The sequence below is a fragment of the Taudactylus pleione genome, unplaced genomic scaffold, assembly GCF_031769625.1.
Source record: "Taudactylus pleione unplaced genomic scaffold, aTauple2 ptg000015l, whole genome shotgun sequence".
In the NCBI taxonomy this organism is placed as follows: Eukaryota; Metazoa; Chordata; class Amphibia; order Anura; family Myobatrachidae; genus Taudactylus; species Taudactylus pleione.
The window spans coordinates 22,405,680-22,428,636 of record NW_028284417.1 but is presented as its reverse complement, the minus strand read 5'-3'; the positions used below and the strand labels follow the sequence as shown (position 1 = coordinate 22,428,636).

At 44.0% G+C, this 22,957-nt stretch overlaps 1 protein-coding gene across 1 annotated transcript in view; it reads right to left on the bottom strand.

The window, feature by feature from the left end:
• The window catches only part of RARS2 (arginyl-tRNA synthetase 2, mitochondrial), an 86,743-nt gene that overhangs the window by 616 nt on the left and 63,170 nt on the right, over positions 1-22,957 (bottom strand). The window contains exons 14-18 of the mRNA XM_088471930.1: positions 18,634-18,758; positions 13,919-13,986; positions 3,658-3,767; positions 2,577-2,672; positions 791-865 (exon numbers count right to left, since the gene is read on the bottom strand). Of these exons, the coding sequence (XP_088328056.1) occupies positions 791-865; positions 2,577-2,672; positions 3,658-3,767; positions 13,919-13,986; positions 18,634-18,758 (474 nt within the window). The remainder of the gene's footprint in view (positions 1-790; positions 866-2,576; positions 2,673-3,657; positions 3,768-13,918; positions 13,987-18,633; positions 18,759-22,957) is intronic.

Below are 22,957 nucleotides of genomic sequence, written 5' to 3'. Positions count from 1 at the left end.
AAAGTACTGTACAGTAGGTCAGGGAGGAAACTAACTTAGCGGCGTGGCTGAAATTGTGGCGTTATTGCATCACTGGTACGATTTACTCATTTCAAAAGTGCTTTTGGGGTGTGGGCTTTTCTAACCTGTACCATTAATAAATAACCCCCCTATATGTATATTTCAGAATACGGGTACTTCAATACTGGTTGTACATATATGAAGCCAAGAATAATACTGTTAAAAAAAGTAGATAAATTATAGGGTATGGTTATAAAATAGCCCTAGAATCAGAGCTGGATTAACAGGTCAGCTGAGATGCTCGCCCAGGGCTCCCAAACATAGCTACATCACCAGTGAGGGTGGCATATGTGCACTGGAATTTCTATGTGGCATATTGTGAAGTTGGGACACTACAGTGTGTTTAATACATTTGCAGTGCGGGAGCATTTACACTTTATACATTTTAAGAACATCGCCAGCATCTCTCATTGACAATTTTATTGGTAGGGGCCCCCACGAGTTAGTTGCCCTGGGGCCCCCATAAACCTTAATCCGACCAGGTCTAGAATATTCATGTGATTCAAGGTCCACACAAGTGTTTTATGGCTACTACTAACTAATGATACTATAATAAATATACATTTTAACAGGTCTTCAGCCAACCAAGAGCAGAAGTAAGCAATCAATGTATTGTACTCTCTGATAGTGGTGTACTGCCGATCATCTGAAGGAGGGATACAGGCAGAAATACACGTGTAATTAGTTTAATTAATGAGACGATTTAGTGTGGATTAGTGTCGATATTTACCCAAGGCCCAGAAGGTAAGCAACCAAATATCTTGGTTGAAATTCTTTTAATGACTTGAATATTACTTCATCATATCTGTAAAAAATTTAAACATAACATTTAGACAAGAATGCAAAATGGCATCACAGATGAGATATTTGTGTAAATACTCGGCACTACAAGCCATTAGAAGCCTAATTTATAAATGAAAACCAAAACCAGTTTTCCTCTGACTGCAAGATTGGTTTTTCTACTTTGCTAAGAGAAAGAAAATAAAGCTGCTAGAATGGCCCAGTCAATAACCTGACTTGAATCCAATTGAAAATCTATGGAAGGAACTAAAAATCAGAGGGCCTGATTCAGACCCACTTGCGAGCGCTGAGCGCTTGCAAGTGGGTCGATGTTGCCCAAGTGCGCATGACGGAGGCGGCTCCGTCGTGCACATGCGCGAGACCCGAATAATGACGGCCAAGCCGTCGTTATGGGTCTTGCACCAAAGGGGGCGTGCTGTCCATGGTGATTGACAGCACGCCCCCTTTGGTGAGCGTGCCTGGGGCGTGGCTGCCCAGACGGAGGCGTTCCCATGGGAACGCCTACCGTCTGGGGCCGGCCCCACTGACATCACTAGTGATGTCAGTGGGAGTGCTTTTGGCTCTGATAGAGACAAAAGCATTCCAGGGCTTGCGGCAACGAGACCCTACCGCAAGGGTCTCGTCGCAAGCCCGATGGTCGCGATGGTCTTGACCATCGCGACAATCATTTTGGCCGCTCGCTATAGCTGTGGGTGGTCACCGGCAGCTATGCGAGCGGCCAGGAGGCCGCTCCAAACACTAAGAGGGACGGCCCCGATTCAGAGCGAGCGCTCTGTCAGAGCGTCCGGCTCTGAATCAGGGCCAGAGTTCATAGAAGAGGCCCACAGAACCTTCAAGATTTGAAGACTATTTGTATGAAAGAATGGGCCAAAATCACGCACTAAGCAATGCATGCGACTAGTTTCTCAATACAAAGTATTAAATAAATTTTAGTAAGTGTGTTCTATACTTTTTCTCTGCGTCATTTCACATTATTACACATAACAATTTATGGACATCTATGGTTTGATTTCTTTGCATGTGTAGATTGCAAGGGTTGTTGCTGACATTTGATGAAAATTTCATTACTATATAATTTACTGAGAAAAATGTTGATGTGTTCAGTACTTATTTTACCCGTATTTACCCTGTATATATTATCTCACATATGCATGATTACAGAAATCCACAAAACATGACCTGTTGGTGGTACTTGAGGACTGAATTTGAGAACCACTGATATAGAGGATGTACAGTTCTCACTGAGTCAAAGAGAATAACATAGACCAGAGGTTCCCAAACCCCGCCATTACAGTTCACGTTTTAAGGGTATCCATGCTTCAGCATAGGTGACTTAATTAGTACCTCAGTCAACTTAATTTAACCATCTGGACTGAAGCAGGGATATCCTTTAAATCTGAATAGTAATGGCAGATTTTGGTTACTTCTGGAATAGACCAACCGGCCTGTTAGAATACTTCTGTTGCAAAGAACTCCGCTATATCTGAACAAATTACATTATTGCTTTCAAATGACAAAATGTACTTGTGACACTTTTGAAAATGGATTTAAAAAATAAATGTTATTTTCGTTTTTCACGACTAGTCTGATTAATTAGCTGTTATAAGCCACACCCCCTTTTCCACCAATTTGCATAAAGGTTCTCCACTGTGTGGCTGTCATGCATAAAGATCAGCTTATTGTTCTGCATTATACTGCAGATTGTAAGAAATTACCTGATAAGATGCTGCAAAGTGGAAATAACAGAAGGGTCCTGCAAACAGGCCACGTTGAACTCTTCTTGCTCTCTTGTATTCCACAAAGCAAGTAAGCTGTAAACAAATAACGTAAATCATGTATTAATTCCCAGATGTGCTGCTGTATCCATACTTAGCAGTTTTCCACAATAAGAAGTGCTAGTAATGCCTGGCTTCAGCATATGTTAGTTTTCACTCACTTTAACATACATGTGGAAGGAGGAAAATAGCAAATCAACCCTACAAAAAGTGTTAAAGAATTGGTCCACTTATTGTACAAGTACAGAGTTAAAATACTAAGGTAATACCAGATTAATGTATGACTCCACTGGTCAAAAGAGAAGTAGACCGATTTTTGCAGTGATAACCAGTTGTGGTATCTTCTGCATATGTGTAACCGTACATTGCCAGATTATACATGTGCACTGCCCTAAAAGCACTAGTGGGTTCCCAGGTGCAGTTTTAATGAAAATTAATAAATAAAAAAAAAATACATATTTTTTTTTTTTGTTAAAAGAAAATGCTCTATTTTAGCTATTAAACATGTTTTTCCTTTCACGGACTCACTATCGCCATCCTGAGATTGTAGAGCAGCAGTGCTTGTACCACCGCTATTCTTGTGATAGCAAACGTAACCATGCAAAACAGGACCTAATGAAATTGAGTTATTTTATCCATTTTATAGATTGAGTGTTGTAATATTCTTGCCAAAACCACCATACTAATATTAATTTACTTAAAGCAGTCACAGTTTCCTAATCACACATATTATGCATTTTATTCCAGCTAAACTGAATCTGGTGCCGATAAGGCTCTTAGGTGTCTATTTACTAAGCAGTGTTAGGAGTCATAGTGAAAAGTGATAAATCAGTGATAAGGTGCCAGCCAATCAGCTCCCAACTGTCATCTCACAGGCTGTGTTTTAAAAATGACCGTTGGGTGCTGATTGGCTGGCATCTTATCACAGAGTGAAAAGTGAGAAGTCAGTCTCCTAACACTGCTTAGTAAATGGACCCCTCAGAATACTAGCTATCATTATAAAACAAATATATATTATCACCTGTGCAATCGTGCGTGTGTATACTGCAAAAAGACACCAGTATCACCGCAACTCTGGAGAGCTTGGTCCCAATGAAAGCGGTAATCCGACACAAGTGGACCCTTAAAATCCTGAAATGGAAACAAGTAAATGAGTACGATGTAACTGGTGCAAGTCAGTTGGTAGAGCACATATTGTTGCACTGTGCATGTTCCAGAACCAAGCTTACACAGCTGCAGGCAATGCAGAGCTGTACGCATATCACTCGCAAGCGGAGGGGCGTAACTGGACTGTAACTAGGCATTTTTACATAGGCCAAATTCAGAGAGGCCGTGGTAACTGAATTGTACGTATGTTTAAACATGCCTAATTTCAGACTGATATTTTGTATCAGGTATAGGGCTGGTCCAAGTGTGCACTGATAATGATGACAGTTGAGAGACAAAGTGTTATGATGGGACAGTACGGCCGCAGCAGTGAATACAACTCAGGGCAGGGGTGAATATATGCATTTAGGGCCGGATTCAGTGCCGGACGCTCTGAAAGAACGCTCGTTCTGAATCAGGGCGTTTTTTTTTTTTTTGTTGTTTAGGAGCGGCCTCCAGGCCTCTCGCATAGCTGTGGGTGACCACCCGCAGCAATAGCGAGCGGCCATGATGATGGTCGCGATGGTCAAGACCATCAGGCTTGCGACGAGACCCTTGTGGTAGGGTTTCGTGGCCGCAAGCCCCAGAGAGATTTCGGCTCTAACAGAGCCGGAATCTCTCCACTGACATCACTCGTGATATCAGTGGGGCCGCCCCCAAACGGCAAGTGTTCCCTCGGGAACGCCTCCGTTTGGACAGCCACCCCCCTGCCCGCCCACCAAAGGGGGCAAGCTGTCACTCAACATCGACAGCTCGCCCCCTTTGGTGCAAGACCCGGAGCGACAGAGTGACCGTTGCTAGCCGGGTCTCGCGCATGCGCACGACGGAGCAGACTCCGTCGTGCGCATGCGCTGTGGGCCACCATCGACCCGGTTGCGAGCGCTCAGCGCTTGCGACTGGGTCTGAATCAGGCCCTTAGTTTGATGCGCACAACTCTGCAAATTTCCTATGTTTACAATAAAATAGAAAACCGCTAAAGTATGATATCCAACAAAGCTGTGCGTTTCTGGATAGAAATGTGCAAATTAGGGCTACAGAAAGGAAAGAAATACAGGTAATACAGATCTCAAGTATCTGTACAGCATTTTCTTAAAACTCGTGATAGACTAAAACTAGATATGTAAATTATTTGCATGGTACGGTAAGTTGCATGTAGTATATTTAACAAACAAAAGATCACAACAGTGGTGGATTCAAAGTGCACCCAATTGTTCTTTGTTACCAAATCCTCATACAACACTAATGTCTGTTACAATACACCAGGAACGTCAGACTGAGAATGGTAGTCAGGCTACTCTGAGCAGGGAAACTACAAGGATCTTGTAACTACTGGAATGCCCAAACACACTTACCGTCTGTCATTAATGTGACTTTATGGTGGCATGACTAGGTGGGGACAGTTCAACCTCTTTGGTGGGTGACCGTACTGAAGTCAGAAAGGATTGTTTATACCATGGGGCCCCGTTTTCTTTACATCTTAGACTTCTCCCCAGTACCCGGTATGAGTTACCTTATTTTTATTTGGACTGTCTACTGTTTTTATGTTGTAAATAAAGGTATTTCTGCTTTGTGAACCCTTTTGGCACTTGTCTGTCCTTTTATGATTAATGTGGTTATCCACACTGGAGGACTACGGGCCATTAAAAAACGCTGTTTTGCAAATAGTTTTTGCACGTCGAACTTTGCGGAGAAAAAGGTTTATTGTGCAATCCTATTGTCAAAGTTTTTACACGTGCAAAATCTCCATAGACAAAAACTGGCGAAAAGTTTTCACTATCTCGGTGAAAAGTTGTGCAAAATCCCTATTTTTGGCTAAAAATGTGGGGACTTGGTTCAGAACCCATTGGGACACCCCCCTAACGACAAATTAGGTAAAAAATTTTAATTTGCTTAATTTGTCCAATAATGGCATGTAATTTTTTGGGTGAAAAAATTAATAGTTGGAAAATGGGTCATGTGTTTTAAACATTGCAGGTGGCTGCACCTAGTGTATTTACATTTTTTTTTTTTTTTAAAGTGCACTTTTAGAACTAATATTCTTGCAATACATTTTGTCCCAAAAAATTAGCTTTTAATCATTTTTCCAATGTTATACAAATATGCATACAACAGCCATTTGACACAATTTAAGAACCCATAATACTGTTATTAGAGCCACTAATACACTTCTATATTGCTTTCTTATGTCAGTTATCCTTTTTATATGGTACGGACAGATTTCACCAAATTCACCTGTACGAACAGTGTTCGTGCAAATTCATATTAATAGGATAGTGCGAAAAACCAGTGATGTTTGGTGAGGTAAATGGCTGGGAAGGCACTGGCTAGGATCAGAGCCACATTTACACATACATATATGAACCTGAGGGTTCATGTGGGCATTATACATAGGTGCAGCAGTATATCGTGCTGGACATTTGGTGTGTTTTGATCAGGGATGTGCGGAAAAGGTAGACAGGGGAGGCAGTGCCTCACCTGCCATACACTTTTTATTCCCGAGTTTTGACTATAAAGATAATTAATACAAAAAAGATATTTATAATATTTTCTTTACATTTTTCTTATTTTTTTATATATCAAATAACTGGAGTATACCGAAGTATGACAGGAAAGGCTCTGCCTCACCTGCCCGCACATCACTGCGAAAAACGGGAGCGTGCATAGACAAAAGACGCAAAAATATCGCACCAAAACACAGATGTTAAGTTTTCGCTTTATCATGTGTAACTGAATTCCCCCCTACGTCTCCAATAAAAAGGGGAAAAGAAGGTCAATCTCCAACAAAAGGAGAGAAAGGCAAACAAACTGTGCCTGTCTCACAACTGTCATACTATATCGATGGTGAATGTGAAATCGTCAGAAGAAAGATTTACTTGACACACTTGCTTATCCACCCATAATGTGTGAGTGGAATGCTTAGGGGGCATCCCTACCAAATCTTTTTTTATAAACATACAAAACCTCACATGGTGTTATTTTACTGCTGACCCATTTCAAAAAACTGTATCACGCGAGGACATGTTGAGTTTTTTCTCTCTTTTATATATACTTGACAACTGAGATTGGAGTGGATTCTCTCCCTAAAGAAGTGTAAGGAAGTGTGGTTAATATTTTTAATGTCATTTTGTGAGCTATTTGATATTACGGTTTTTGTCTTGGGGAAAATAGGTGGGGTCCCTCTATTCATGCAACACATATAGGACCTCATTCAGAGTCGCTCGCAAAATGCGAGCGCTCGCTATGAATGAGGGCGGCCGCTTCTATGTTCAGAGCCGGCCTCCTGGCCGCTCGCTAGGCTGTGGGTGACCACCCACAACTTTACCGAGTGGCCAGGTTGATGTTCGCGATGGTCAATACCATCGCGACCATCGGGGCTTGCGAGGAGACTCTTGTGGTAGGGTCTTGTCTACCGCAAGCCCCAGTGAGCTTTCGGCTCTATTAGAGCCGGAAGCTCACCACTGACATCACGAGTGATGTCAGTGGGGCCGCCCCCAAAGGGCAGGCATTCCGTTGGGAACGCCTCAATTTGGCCAGCCACCCTCCCACCCCACCTACAAAACGGTGCAAGCTGTCGATCACTATCGACAGCCGCCCCTGTTGTAGTGAGCCCCGGAGTGAGAGAATTTCTCTCTCGCTCCGAGGCTTGCGCGTGCGCAGGGCCTCAACATCGACCAGCTTGTGAGTGCATAGGCGCTTGCGAGCGGGTCTGAATGAGGCCCATAGGCTGCTCATTGTGCAAATAGGGAAGTACCATTTGTTTTTTATAAACTTTGAATAAAAAGTGGTGCAGGGTTCTTTATGACAAAATGTTATTACAAATTTGAAAAACATTAATACTTTATGATATACAATAGAGCATCCATATGGTTATGAACCTTTTGTTAAATTCTTTATTCCAGTTCACCTGAAGCTTCAAAAAATAATAATAAAAATAAATAAAAAGATCAACTAATACCCCTTTTCCAAAAAAATCCTGGGTCTGACCCGGGATTTGGAACACAGGGCCCTAATCAAACCCGCTTGCTAGGCTGCGTTCGCACGCAGCAAGCCAATTTTTGCAATCTGCGCATGCATATGCATCTCAGTGCGCAAACTAGTCCGTGAGATCGGGAAACGTTCGACCGCTGTGCATAGACAGCTCGCAAGCTAGAGTGACAGGACAAGCCGTTTGAGGGTGCTGACAGGGGATGGTCCATAAAAACGGGGGAGTGGTGGTGCGAACCCAGGCGTGCCCGAGTGTCTCAACGCCGTTTCAGAGGCGTGCATAATTAAGACACAGCATCATAGTACACGCCACATGACTGAAACTCACACAGAAGCACTCGTAGTGCTTGCGGTAGGGTATGGTCAGCCACACGTGCTGTGATCGCTTCCAATGGTACTCGATCTTACCGATGGTTGCATACACTTCCTGGACACGACGTGGGAAAGTGTGCATTAAGACAGGCTGGTGGGTATCTGCATACACAGAGCGATCGCACGCTAAAGACACAGTGGGCGTGCTATTGCCTTGTCTTGTGATCGCGGATTTGCATACTTTCATTGCGTGATAAAAATGTTGCTTGGTTTTATATCCATGTGCACCAGACACATGGTGTGAATGTACTTGAATCGAGCCCACGGTTCCAAGCCGGGTCAGACCGGGATTTACCCCATTCCCACTGCGGCGCACACTGTTCACACTGCACACGGGTGCAGTGCTGGTGTTTGGAGATGATGTAATCACCAAACGCTGGAAACTCCAGCTCTACCCTGAATGCCAGACCAGAGGAGGGGGTCTTTTGGGAGGCTGTCTGATGGCACAGCTGTCTCCGGGGACATGGGGAAGGAGAGATTACAGTCTCCCTGTATGAAGTGGGGATGAGGTACAAACCTGAATGGTCCAGACCATACGGGGAGGCTGTAATTTCTCCCTCCCCGATGACAGCTGTCACAGACAGCATCTGATTTCATGCAATCACCATGCTGTAAACGAGTCCCGGGTCGGACCCGGGTTACCAGTTTACACTGATCGTGACCCGGGTTTTACCAGTGTAAAACCATGCTCGAGACCCGGGAAAAAATGTCGGGTCTGCCGACCCGGGATTTTTTCCTAGGAGCCATTTCTAGCAAGCCGCAACCCAGGTTGACACGGCAATAACCTGTGTTTTTGCGGCAGTGGAAAAGGGGAATCAACTTTGGGTTTTTACAGACAATTTTTGAGGGGAGACCTTTGCTGGAAGATATGAGGTGGACACAAGATGTAATGATTTTTAGAAAAGTTTAATACACTCTACAAATGTATTAAAAATTTAAAAATGTGAACGATAAGAAATTTTCGCAATTCATAAATGAAAAATGATTTATGTTCTTGCCTGGTTAAATCGTTTTCTTCCAGATCCACAGGGAACGCCGGAATTACGATAGGGTATAGGCTGTGCAGATGAGATTGGGCACAAAACAGTTTAAGTCTTTGACTGGCAGCCCAGGCTCCTTCTCCCCTATACCCCAGCAGGCCAGTTAAGGTAGTAAACCCAAGGCAGTAGTGAGAAGGAGAAGGAAGACCGGCACAGACACAGATCCAAACACACCGAAGTAAAGGACAAAGGAACCAGAGACAGAACAAACCCCCGCAAGCCAGGTGCATCAGGGTGGGCACCTTGTTCCCTATGGATCTCGAAGAAAAGGATTTAACCAGGTAAGAACATAGGTCTCCTTGTCTTTCCCTCTCTATTGGGGATACAGGGATTATGCTTGGATGTCCCAAAGCAGTTCCCCTAAGGGAGGGGGCACTCCTGAGCTGCTCTGGGAACTCTCTACCCAAAGGCATACACGGGGTAGATGGTCAAAAGGAGCCATCGGGTCAAGGTCTGCTTCATAGCCGGCCAGCCCCATTTTTGAAAGCCATAGAGTACAAAAAGGGAATCTGACTAATGGATATCCCTAGTGCAGTCTACGAAGATCTGGAAGGTCCACACCACATCCAAAGAGGCCTCCTCTGGCAAAAAAATCAGGTGACTGAAAGACCGGAACCACAATCTCCTGGTTGATATGAAACCAACAAACTACCTTCGGAATGTAGCCTAACCATGTCTAAAAAAGTCTGATTGAAAGACCAGAAATGGAGAGCGACATGACAGCACGCTAAAGTCTGACACAATGGGCAGAAGGAATACAGTCTTCCACAAGAGCCAGCGAATTTCCACAGACTCTAAGAAAGACTGAAGAGCCTGAAGCAATAAAGACAAGTTCTATGGAGCCACCGGAGGAACAAAAGGGGGCTGCATGTGGAGGACTCCCTGAAAGAAAGTTCTGACATCATGCAACAATGCAATCCATCTCTGAGAGAGTACAGATAGGGCTGGAACCTGAAGCTTCAAGGATGAAAGGCGCAGACTCAAATCCAGACCGATTTGCAGGAAGGAGAGAAGAAAATCTTTCAAACCCAAATCCTAGCCGAAGTGAGTTTACGGGCATTTAGCATGGTACAGATAACCGACCTGGATAAGCTTTTGGACCTCAGGACGGATGTCTCAAGAGCCACCCCATTAAAGCGAGACAGACCAGGTCCAATTAGAAGCACGGGCACTGAGACAGTAGATCCATCTGCAGCGGAAGATGCACATCGATGGAGAGGCCTTGAAGATCCACGTACCAAGCTCCTCATGGCCAAACGGAAGTTACGGCGAATCAGGCTACCACTTTCTAGTTTTAATTTGCGGATAAGCATCGTAATGCGCAAGATCGGAGGGAATATGTAAATGAGACGGAAGACCCACCGAACTGCTAATGCACCCACCAGAAGAGCTCCTGGATCCCTGGTGCAAGAACAGTACCTTGGCAACTCAAGTTGATGTCCGGTAGGCCCCATCAATGAACTAGTAGCTGAAAGTCGTCCAAATGCAGAGCTCACTTGCCCAAGTGAACGTCCTGGCGGCTTGGGAAGTCCATTTTGGACACCTGGAATGAATACTGCCGACTGAGCTGGTAGATGACACTCTGCCCAGCTGAGAATGCGACTCATCTCCTTCATGGTGTCGAGTGTTGCCCTGATGGTTGATGTACGCAATGGCAGTCGCATTGACAAGGAGTCTGTAAGACCGCTCAGAGATTCAAAATGTTGATTGGAAGGCGACTCTCTTGAACCATCCACTGACCCTGAAAGAACTGCTGGCATCCGCGCAGACTGGCGTCAGTGGTGAGTTGAACCCAATCCTGGATCCAATTGAGGTGGCTCTTGTTCAAGTGGGACTCCTAAAGCCACCACAAGAGAGTGAGCTGGAGCTCCCGAGAGAGAGAGTGATTGTCTGCGTCTTGATCTGTTCATGGGATTTGTTCCATCGGGTTAGAACTTCCATCTGAAGCGGCCGGGATTGAAACTGCGAATACTCCAACATGTCGAAGGTGGAGACCAGTGAGCTCAGGATCCGAATGCAGGAGTGAATAGACACTCGGCAGTGATGCAAAATAACTTGCAAATCTTGTCCAGGAAAGTCCCAAAGTTTGTCCATCGGAAGGAAGACTCTCTGAACTTTGGACTCCAGCAAGGCCCCCAGGTAGAGCATCTCTTGAGACGGAGTTAAAGAAGATTTTCTCCAAACTGGTGATCCACCCGTGAGATTGGAGAAGATTTATCGCCAGACATAGGTGTTCCTTGAGGACATCCGGAGACTGGGCCAGGATAAGAACATTGTTCAGGTAAGGAAGAATCCCGACACCTCTGTGCCACCAATGAGCTGCCATAACATTTGTGAAGGCACGAGGAGGTGGAAAGACTAAATGGAAATGCCCGAAATTAGTAATGGTCCTCTCGGACCGCAAACCAGTGCAAGTGCTGGTGACTGAGCCGGATAGGAACATGTGTGTAGGCATCCTGGATGTCCAAGGAGGCCATGAAATCCCCCGATTCCAGCATCAGAATGATGGAACACAGAGATTCCAGGCAGAACTTGGGTACCCTTAATAAGCGGTTGAGAGACTTCAGGGTGAGGATTGGCTGAAAGAAACCGTTCAGCTTCTGAACCAAGAAGAGGTTGGCATAGAAACCCGTGCCTCTCTGAGCCCCGGGGTACTGGAATAATTTGAATCGAAGCTAGAAGGGAGTGAATGGACTCCAGCAGTGCTTCTGCTTTTTCTGGATCCACTGGAAGGCCTGTGGTAAAAACTGGTCTGGTGGACGCTTTTGGAAGGTTACAGTCTAGCTCTGGGAAACTGCACTGCATATCCGGGCATCCAACGTGGACGCCATCCAGGTCTCGGAGAAAAAGCAGAAGCCGGCCTCCCACGCTGGGGTCCTCCAGATGGAGGCCCGTCCTGTCAGGTGGCTTGAATGCTGGTGAGGTGTCTGGCAGCACAGAGTTGTTTGCTTCGGGGCTTGGAGACCTTGGAAAAAGAACCCCGGAGAAAGAGTGGCCCTTAGCTTTTCCTTGCAGACGGAAGGAGCAAATATTAGACGCCCGTAACCTAGGGGCCACCCCAGTAGGTAGAAACGCTGTCTTAGATGCCGCCACCGTGGCAAGAGAATATCCCCAGAATAAGAAAGAGCCTCAAGAGCCTTCTTACAATCTGTGTGGACCTGGAGTGAAGCCGATGGAAGTAGCTGACACTTTAGAGCAGTGATTCCCAACCTCGGTCCTCAAGGCACACTAACAGTCCTGGTTTTAGTGATATCCAAGCTTCAGCACAGATGGTTAAATCAAAATAACTAAGGTACTAATTAAGTCACCTGTCCTCAACTATGGCTATCCTTAAAACCTGGACTGTTAGTGTGCCTTGAGGACTGTGGTTGGGAACCCCTGCTTTAGAGGTAAGGATACCAGCATCAAGGGTCGCCTTGTCCAGATAGACGGCCGCTTCCTTGACATGTGCCACTAGGGATAATAACGGATTCCTGTGAGCACAAGAGGAGAGGCCTTCCAGGACATCTGTCCAACTTCCGATGGCCTTAGCCACCCAAGCAGATGCCAGAGCCAGAAGTGCAATAGCATCTGCATGGGAATAACTAACCTTAAAAATGGTTTCCAACTTCCTATCCGTCAGATCCTTAAGTGAAGCCATATTGGGATAAGAAGGGTAAAGTTCTTAATGAGGCGTGCTATATGTGTGTCAACTGGGGGACGAGACTCTAACTTGTGACGCTCGTCGGCAGGGAGCCAGTAAAAGGCTGCAATGCACTTGGAGACCTGAAAGTGTCTGTTAGGAATGGTCGAAGCCTCCGCTAAGAGGGCCTCAAGATGCGCCGACTTAGGGAATTCTACTGAAACCCACTTCTGCCGCTTGAAAACAGTAACTTTGGACCTGGGGCCGGTTCCTTGTTCTCGATTGCCTGGACAAATTTAACCGCCTTAATTAAGGCCGCTACGTCTACTTGACTCTGCGTAGTCCCTAAAGCTATAATCTCATGAAAATTCACACGATAACACATTTTATGTTTAATATAAATCTGCACGATAAACTAGGGATATTTATCAAAACTTGGAGATAAATACAGTGGAGAGAGTTAAAGTACCAATCAACGCTTCTGTCATTTTTGTAGTACAGCCTGTAAAGTGACAGTTAGCAGCTGCTTGGTTGGTACTTGATCTCTCTCCACAATTTCATAAATCTGCCTCTACATTTGTTAATTGGTGAACTGATAGTTTACATTGATTTTTGTGTTTTATGCTAGGTAGCAACATAATCGATTGTGAATGTATTGACAATATATATATATATATATATATATATATATATATTACACACACACACACATTTATTTATTAGGAGTTTCAGGGCTTCAAAGTGTTTGAGTAACTGTAAATTGAAACACAATTACAGAAGTTATAATTTCACGTTATATTCAGCTTTATAAAAAAAACATTTAAAAGACAAATCTTATAAATAATATTAGGAGTTACAAGGCAAATCCTAATAACAGAAAAGTATTCATTGCATGAAAAAGAATAGGTAGGGATTTACAAATTTGCTCGTTCTGTAATATTTTCAGCAACAGTTAATAAAATTGCTGCTTCCTCTCAGCACTTATGTCCCCAAGACCCAAGCACCTCTTAATATTCCAATTAAGGTTACTGCAAGAAGTACAGACACTGAGATTTATGTCTTTCAATAAAAATCGCCAATAAAATGGTCATTTTAATTTTTCCACTGGTATGTTTTACCTGTATAATAAGAGCTGCAACACCAATTTTTTCAGCAGTAGAAGCAGGGTCCTCAGTGGTTTTGCTTGCTATAAATAGACAAATATGTTAGATTTAGATAAAAATGAATTCCCAGTTACAGTATATTTTATCTAATAAACTGAACCACTAGCGACCAGAATTTCTAAACAAACATAAATTTTAACCTACAGTATCAATTAGAACACTGGGGGAGGTCATTTATTTAAGCTCGATGGCCGCGAAGTGCCTCTGGAATAGTCAGAAGAAGGCACTTTGCGGCCAGTGACATCACTAAATTTCCCTTGCACCCCACAGAGGCACGCAGAAAAAATTAGAGGCATTTGGCTGGACTGGACTTTGGGCCTGATTCAGAGTTGGGAATAGTGTTAGAAAGAGCAAGTAACTGTGTACCTGGACAAACCATGTTACAATAGAAGGGGTGCAAGCTCTTTTTTTTGCTTGTGGGGTAAAAATGGGCTGATTTTGCATGCAGCCCACAAATACTGGGCAGCTGTGTCTTTACACTAATTTATGCTGGGTACACACTAAAAGATGTGTACCCAGCCCGACCTTGCAGTGCAGCATGGTTTTACCAAGATACACAGTTACTTGCTCTTTCTTACTCTATTCCCAACTCTGAATCTGGCCCTTTGTGCGATCAACCATCTCCATAACAACTATTTGGAAAGACATTAATACATGATGTTCTGACTATATCCAGAGAATGAAGAGTGCACTCTTCATCTGGAGACTTATCCTGGTTCACCTGCATTCCAATGGCCAGATTTAAATTGAACCCAAAGATGACTTTAAGCTGAAAATAAAGTTTGGTTCTAATTGCAGCCCTATCAGCATAGAAGATGAGGAAAAGAGACAAACAAGAAAGAGTACCCAGCCCTGAACTCTACTTGCTCAGGAAATAACTAACTGGAAGGCAAACTTCCAGATTTGACCACTGAATCCAGTGGTTCAAAAGGAGTTTGCAGCAAAGCTGTCAGCAACAAGTTCAGTTCCCAATGAACTAATAGGTGGATATATGGAGGAAGTACAAACGACACAACCTGCATGAAAGTCTGCACTTTATGGAAGAGGCAGCGTACACTGAAAGAAAAATGAAAGAGTTGAGAAATCTCCCCTCAGATCATACTGCCGAAACAGCAACAAGCGGTCCAATCGATAAGAAAAGGTTGTAAATCCCCTTGCTTTACACCAAACAATGTAAATATTTCAAACCTTAGCATCCCTCACCACAGGAATACCCATGTTGGGCACCTGCCATCATTCTGACTGCTTGTCTGAGGGCTTGGGAGCTAGTCAACCAGCTGCCTGTCTATGTCTCTATGCAAGGGGGGAGTCTGAGAACTGGCCCATGGAAGTCTGTCTCCTCACATTACTGTAGGGGTTTAAGGAACAAAATTGAGGTTCCTTGGGTCTAGGAACAGGCATGGAGAATAGAATGCCTTTTCCAGTGGCCTAATAATTGTTGTTGTTAGATCAGGGCTGTACGGGACGTCTTCAGAGTGTTGAAGGGACTCAAGAGCTTTCTTAAACTCGTCCACCTCCCAAGTAAAAAAATCAGTGTGCTGAAAATGCTGAGACTGAGACCTTGGCCCATTAGTCCCATGTCACCTAGATATGTGGAGGCGTCTCCGTGATATGCTCCACCAATTACAGCAAGCCCAGACCCTTAAGCTGGCCACACACTAGACCAACTTTCATACAACTAGTTGATTGGTTGAAATGAAAATCTGGTAACGTATGGGAGTAAATGATGATCAGCAATTTGTTCCTAAATGCCAGAAAACAGATGAAAACGGTCGTTCAGACAAGATTGTTAAATGTTTGATCTAAACAATTTGTTCAAACAACAGTTTTTGTCCATTTTCTGGCATTTGGGAGCAAACTGCTGATTGTCATTTGCTTTCATACCTTACCAATCAACTAGTTGGCTGGTTGGATGAAAATTGGTCTAGTGTGTGGCCAGCTTTAGCCTATTGTTCCCACCACCCTTCCACAGCCTTGCTGATCCAAGTCGAAGCTATGCAAAGTCTGAAGGAGGCCCCTGCTGTGTGTAAACCAATTTGCCGAAGTCCTCAATTTTTTTTTATCTATGGGGCAGCGAGTGTTTGGAATCAGAAAAGTGATGTTTTAGATAGGTGAACTGTGGAAGCATCCACCTTAGGTGGAAATTCCCATTTTGCCTTAACCTCGCTAATGAGAGAATACAGGCACTGCATTCTATGGAACCTGAAATCTTCAATTAGAACAGTGGCCCTGATTCAGAGCCGGACGCTCTGACAGAGCGCTCGCTCTGAATCAGGGCCGTCCCTCCTCATTTTGGAGTGGCCTCCTGGCCGCTCGCATAGCTGTGGGTGACCACCCACAGCTATAGCGAGCGCCCAAAATGATGGTCGCGATGGTCAAGACTAGGGGTGAGCGGGTTCGGTTCTACTCGGTTCCGTTCGGATTTAAAAACCGAATCTTATTGGCTATCAGCTATCACAAGTTTTGGATAGCCAATAAGATTCGGTTTTTAAAACCGAACGGAACCGAGTAGAACCGAACTCGCTCACCCCTAGTCAAGACCATCGCGACCATCGGGTTTGCGACGAGACCCTGCGGTAGGGTCTCGCTGCCGCAAGCCCTGGAGTGCTTTTGGCTCTATCAGAGCCAAAAGCACTCCCACTGTCATCACTAGTGATGTCAGTGGGGCCGGCCCCAGACGGTAGGTGTTCCCATGGGAACGCCTCCGTCTGGGCAGCCACGCCCCCGGCACACCCACCAAAGGGGGCGGTGTGCTGTCAATCACCATCGACAGCATGCCCCCTTTGGTGCGAGACCCATCACGATGGTTTGGCAGTTGTTATTCGGGTCTCGCGCATGCGCACGACGGAGCCGCCTCCGTCATGCGCACTTGGGCAACATCGAGCCGCTTGCGAGCGCTCAGCGCATGAGCAGATGAAGAAAAAAAATATATTTTTGTTTTTAAACAGCGAACTGTTCAGATTTTCTAATACCTCATTTTCCTTGATTTCCAGTGTGTGCTGGATAAGGACACTTCCAATCCTCCCCTCCCAGCTTCCTCGAGGAATATCTGTCAGTATATGAGAAAACTCTGGATCAGAGCTCTCTGCCATCTCACCTCCTCTTGAAACTACCAGTCAGTGACAGCAGTTATAACTTTCTAAGGAAAGAACAATTGCAGAACACCCTGTACTAGACATGACATCGTCCGAGATCCAGTCGTGTCATCGGGTACCAACAAAGTGGAGAACCTAATCCCATGACTGCACTGAGAGGTTTTCAGCAGAGAACAGCCCTATTCTCATGATAACTTACATAGGAAGACTTGTAACACAGAGTCGGTGTCGGACTGGGGCATGAAGGGCCCACCGGGGGAATGCAGTGATAGGGGCCCATACTTAGAGGTCTGGGCTCCTTTAAATATATACATATATATAGTAAATACTGCTAGTGAATGCATGATAACGTACCAGATTAATAACAGCCATGTATTGTAGAAAATACACAATAGTCCTGTGCAGTATAATTCAAGTGCACAGTCTGGAACCTGTTTCCTAAAGAAGGGGGTGGGCCCTCAGGCAGTGGGGCCCACCGGGGGTTTCCCCTGTACCCCTGTGGGCCAGTCCAACCCTGCACAGAGTCCTCAAATTCCAACACTCCTGGTTCAACTTCACTGACTCAAGTGGTTCAAAAAGAGGTAGCTGTAAAGCACATAGCACTAAAATCAAATTCCAAGGAACTGAGAGGCAGTAAGAGTGCCAAACTCTTCTGGTTAAAAACAGAGATCTGAAGCTCCAAAAGAACTTTAAACCCTTATCCATACCATTCTGCAAAACCAGGAGAAAAAAAATGTAGTGGTAAGAGATAATTGGCAACTTTCTTATCTCACACCAAGAAACTTAAGTCTTCAACATTATGATCAGTCTTTGCAGAAGCAGGCTCTCTAGCTCTGAGAACGGTTCCAACCATACTGTCAGAGAAAGCCTTGGGAATCACCCACAATCATCAGATGAGAGAGAGAGATATTAGCTGTATGGTCAAATGACAGGGCCATTTTTCCCATTTCATAAGGAGTTTGATCTGGTGAGCTCTTGAATTAAACCATATAACCTCCATGAATTAGAATTATTGTCAGTGAGAAAGGAAAACATTTCCCACCCATCAACTGGCTTATGATATTAGCCACCTCTAGGCTGAATAAGACATTACCTGAAAAAGCTAGCGACTCCAAGGACGAAGCCCCATGGTGGGAGGAGGTACAGATAGTGGTGGGAGGAGGTACCGATAGTGGTGCACTGCAGTTGTCAAAACAGTCCTGCGGTGCTAGTCAATGAATGTATTAAAAAAATAAAAATACAATTAAATGTTCCAAAGAACCTACCGAAGGTAGCCTAACAAAACAGCATCCCATCCTCTGGGCGCTCTAAACCAAAAACCTAACCCCTCCCACCCCCCCTAAATAAAAAAATTAAATAAAAACAAAATAATAATAAAATACATATTTCCCTATGCGGAGAAGAGTTCCCTATGTGGATATAAGAGGGGACGGAACACAAACAGTTTTCTATTTAAAATGCCATGGTCCTATTCGAGGATCTATGACCTCAAGGTCCAGTGTCAGCAATAGGATGAAAAAGAAATTTATGTTTTCCGAAATCTTCATCAGGTTCAGTAGTTGGAGGGAGACTTACTTTCAGCAGTTGTCATATTTTGTAGCATTCTTGACCGAGCTTCATCTAAGGCATCTTCCAGAAAAATCACTTCTCCTCTCCTTGTGCGCATTCCCTGTACTCGCCCAAATGGAACATGTTGACAACTAAAGACAAAGGAACATGAGACAAATAAATAAAGTAAGATAAATTACAAGACACATTTTGACAACTGCATCCACCCATCCAAAATATTAGAATTACTATAACTTAATTTAATTAAAAAATAAATAACCATGTGAGAACAGGCTTGACTGATTTTGTGCAGGACCAATATTTCAGATCTACAATCTGCGCCAGTTCAGTTTGAGGAACTTGCTAACCATTTGATCTCTGCATGCATTTGAAATGATTATGTGCCAAAGCTTCTTGCAAAGTGCAGATACTTAGGGGCCTATGTAGACCCCTTAGTCACCACATGAATATATATTCATTATAGCGTTGACAGAAGAACTAGATGAGGATTCATCAGTTATGAGTCTTGCCAAGCTTGCAAGCAATTGTCCTTCAGAATACAGTATTTGCCCATAGTACTCCAATTGCTGAAGATACAGTAGCTGCAGACCACTTACATCCAGAATGGCAATTGCTTCCAAATGCTTGATCTTGGTTTGCCAGCATATGAATCCTCTAGTGTGAGAATATGTGTACACTAGCCCAGGTTTCTGCCTTGCAGAGCCACTCTATAGGAGTGCTGCTCATTTCGGTTCAAAGCTTTGTTTTTGAGACTGTTCCTTGCCCAGAACTGAAGAGGCTTCACATATTGCGTCCTAGATCCATCTCTTGGATGCTTTGCATCACTTCTTTTGACTTTACAACAATATTAAAACAGATTGTTTTCTTTCCTCCATTCCTTGGTAAGCTCCATCTACGGCAGTTTATATTCCTATCAGATTTAGGGTTTTCACAAAAGGAAGGAATGCGGATACTATTAATACTACCAACTCTATACTGTATATGGGCAAATCTAAGCATTCTTTTTGGTCCACGGAATGCAAGGTCAATTATGCATTCAAATTTGCATCAGCTCCAATGTATTTTGCGGTGTCTATTGATACTTTTAAGAACTGTAGCAGTTAAGAAGGCACTAAATAGCTGTAATGATTATCCAACCAGGAACTTTATCACCTTGTCTGTTCTGTGTCTGGTGACATCCTCAGATTATCCTGTTAGAAGGATGTCATCCAGATGAGGACATACAGTGATTCCTTGTTTTGTGAGCAGCCATAAAATCCACCAGCACTACAGCACTATGGTGAAGGTACTTGGAGAATTGTCCAAATGAGAGACAAGTAAATTGAAAGTGACGTCCAAGCACAAAGAATGTGATAACCTGAAGATGTTGAGCTACAGTAGGAATGTGGAGATATGCTACTTGTTAATCTATTGATGTAAGGAAGATCCCTGGAGAATGGACTGCATGTTGTAAATCAATTGATCAAGAATTGTACTGTAAGCCCCCAGATGCTTTTACCAGGAAAATCTTGGAATAGAAAGGTGCAAAATGTCTTCTTCCTCCAAGAGAGTCTGCAAACTGCTCTGGTAATGAGTCTAGTTCACTGAACTCAGAGTTTCAATAAAATAATCTCTCTGGGTATAGAGTGTCATTCTATCTTGTACCCTTGGTTGATGTTGCAAACCCACTGGTCTTGAGTGGTGAGCATATATGTATGTTTCTGTATACTGTACTATGAAACCCTGTCACCCACAACACTCCGCAGAAGCGGGTCCAGGAGAGAGTAAGTGCATTGCCTTTGGCTCCAGCTTACCTTAAATGAAGGCATGACAATGCTGCTTAAATGTGGTATCACCAACATACCGAAAATACTGCTTCCCTGGCTTGTAGCTTTGTGCTTCTCTGACGTTTTAGTAAGAGGAGAATGTAGGACTTTCTGAATAAATGAGTGCAGAGTTTCCTCAAGCAGAAAGTCTCTCACAAATGGAAATGTTGTTAAACAATTCTTTGACTGTGGGTCTATTACCCGGAATCGGTATGTATGACAGCAGGACATCAGGCCGGCGGTGGAAATCCTGATGCCGGCAGCCCGATGGGTGAAGTTCCCTACAGCAGAGGTAAGTAGACTATCCCTACCCCTTTCCCCCTAACCCTGCCTTAGGGGTGCCTAACCCTAACCTCCCCCAGGGGTTCGTAAACCTAACCCCCCCTCCCCACACACTAAACCTAACCCTCCCGGGGGAGTGCCGAACCCTAACCCCCCTTTCCCCTAGCTTAACCCTAACCATCCCGGGGGGAGTGCCTAACCCTAGACCTCCCGGGAGTCCCTAAACCTAACCCCCCCTACCTAAGAGGTCCCCCCCTACCCCCTAAGAGGTCCCGACGCCCGGCTTACCTTCGTTCGGTATGCCTGGCGCCAAGATTTCGGCGGGTTGATAATGATAGGTGTTGGGATTTTGAGGCCTATCATTAGTCTGTAAGCCGGTTTTTCAGGAATTTCGACCGCCGGATTCTTGACTACATACCCTATTACCCATGGGTATTGCCATACATCACTACTAAAGACTACTCCAAAACCATACTTCTGGATGAGAAAATTAAGCTTCATATAGAAATCAATTCTTTTTTGCATTACTTCAGTGCTATGAAATGGTCTTTGTAGACAAACTGGCAACAGATGTATCAAGATGAGGCACTAAACATCACTTCATCATCCTGAAAGGGGTGCATATGGTCTACTCTCTTGAGATTCAACTGAAGTCTGTCAGTTCCTATACTTATATGTGATATCTTCAATAACCTGTGCACTACAAAATCTATTTCTTTGGTGATCCACATAGAGGTAATCTTAGAGGGAAGCCATGACAGGGGTATCAGCCATCCCAATGGTTCTGTAGAATATTTACAAAATCAAGGTTAAATTACCTTGGCCCCTGGTTTGATCGATCTAAAATTGTATGTATGTTTGACTCTTCCTGCCATAATGTGATTGCAAATTTTGTGTACGTTCATTTTGAAAAAAAAACCAAAAAACTATATATATTACTTACAGAAAAAAATATCTTGGGCCTGCCCTGATCTCTCCTGACTAATTGTTAGATGATGAACAAAGCTCAATAAGAGAACCCAGGCACCCGCTGGCACCTGAGGGACAAGGCTGTACATCACCTACTCTGTAATTTTATTTGATATGTCTTACATGTCTCTTTTGCCCTATATAACAATGAAATCCTCCTTCATGATACACTTATCCTGTACTTATGTCACCACCCAAGAAATTAACTGTTTAATTTAATAAGTAGTCTGAGTTTGGCTTAATATGGGCTGAGGGATATAATCCACACATTAATGCCCTACAAAATCATCAGTTAAAAGGTTCTCACATGCTGCACAAGCACAATAAGAGGTTTTACTGGCTTTCCTCCTTTCAGCAGATCCTGAAAAAGTACTGAGAAAAGGGGTGGGAACATCAGAATAGAATAGAGTCCTTAAACTCCATGTTGTGCAAGTCCAGGATTCAGCAGAGCAGCCTCCCCGGCTGGGCAGCACAGAGGTGCGACCAGGAAAATACATCATATCGGTGCGGGCAACCTTTCTGTGTGCTCAGCAATAGAGAAGAGAGGGTCAAATATTCATCCTCGTGTCTGCTACTTTAAAAGCAGCAACCAGCAACCCCAGAGAAACAAACATGTCCCTGCATGCACTCCCGGAGCTTTGGTGCAAAGACCATCCGGACTTGCCGGTAACAAAACCTTACACCAACACTGCACACACCTGCTTCACTCCACAGAGACAGGAAACTTACACCAAAGGGAAAGAGGAGTTACACTATATACCTCAGGGATTGTCCCTCTTCGCAGCTGACAAAGGCGTTAACCCATATTTGCAGTGAACATGGCGTTGAAAAGAAAATATGCTATTTTTTTAATCCATGTATATTACTAGCACAAGCACCGAAATTAAGCATTCCAATACTGTTTACTCTCGGACAGTTATTCCCAACCACTGTCCTCAAGGCACACTAACAGTCCAGGTTTTAGGGATAGCCATACTTGAGCACAAGTGACTTAATTAGTACCTGAGTTATATTGATTTAACCATCTGTGCACAATCATGGATATCACTAAAACCAGGACTGTTAGTGTGCCTTGAGGACCGAGGTTGGGAATCACTGCTCTAAGATATTCTCAGACAGGGTGCCAATCGCTGAGGAAGGTATATTTAATTATAGGTAACAATCTAAACGCGATGTGTCAATACATCTGTGCAAGCTTAGAATTGGGTGCACTAAAGTGTAGCACAGTATTATATATAATACTTAAACTCTTCACTCTTCAATCCCCCACATGC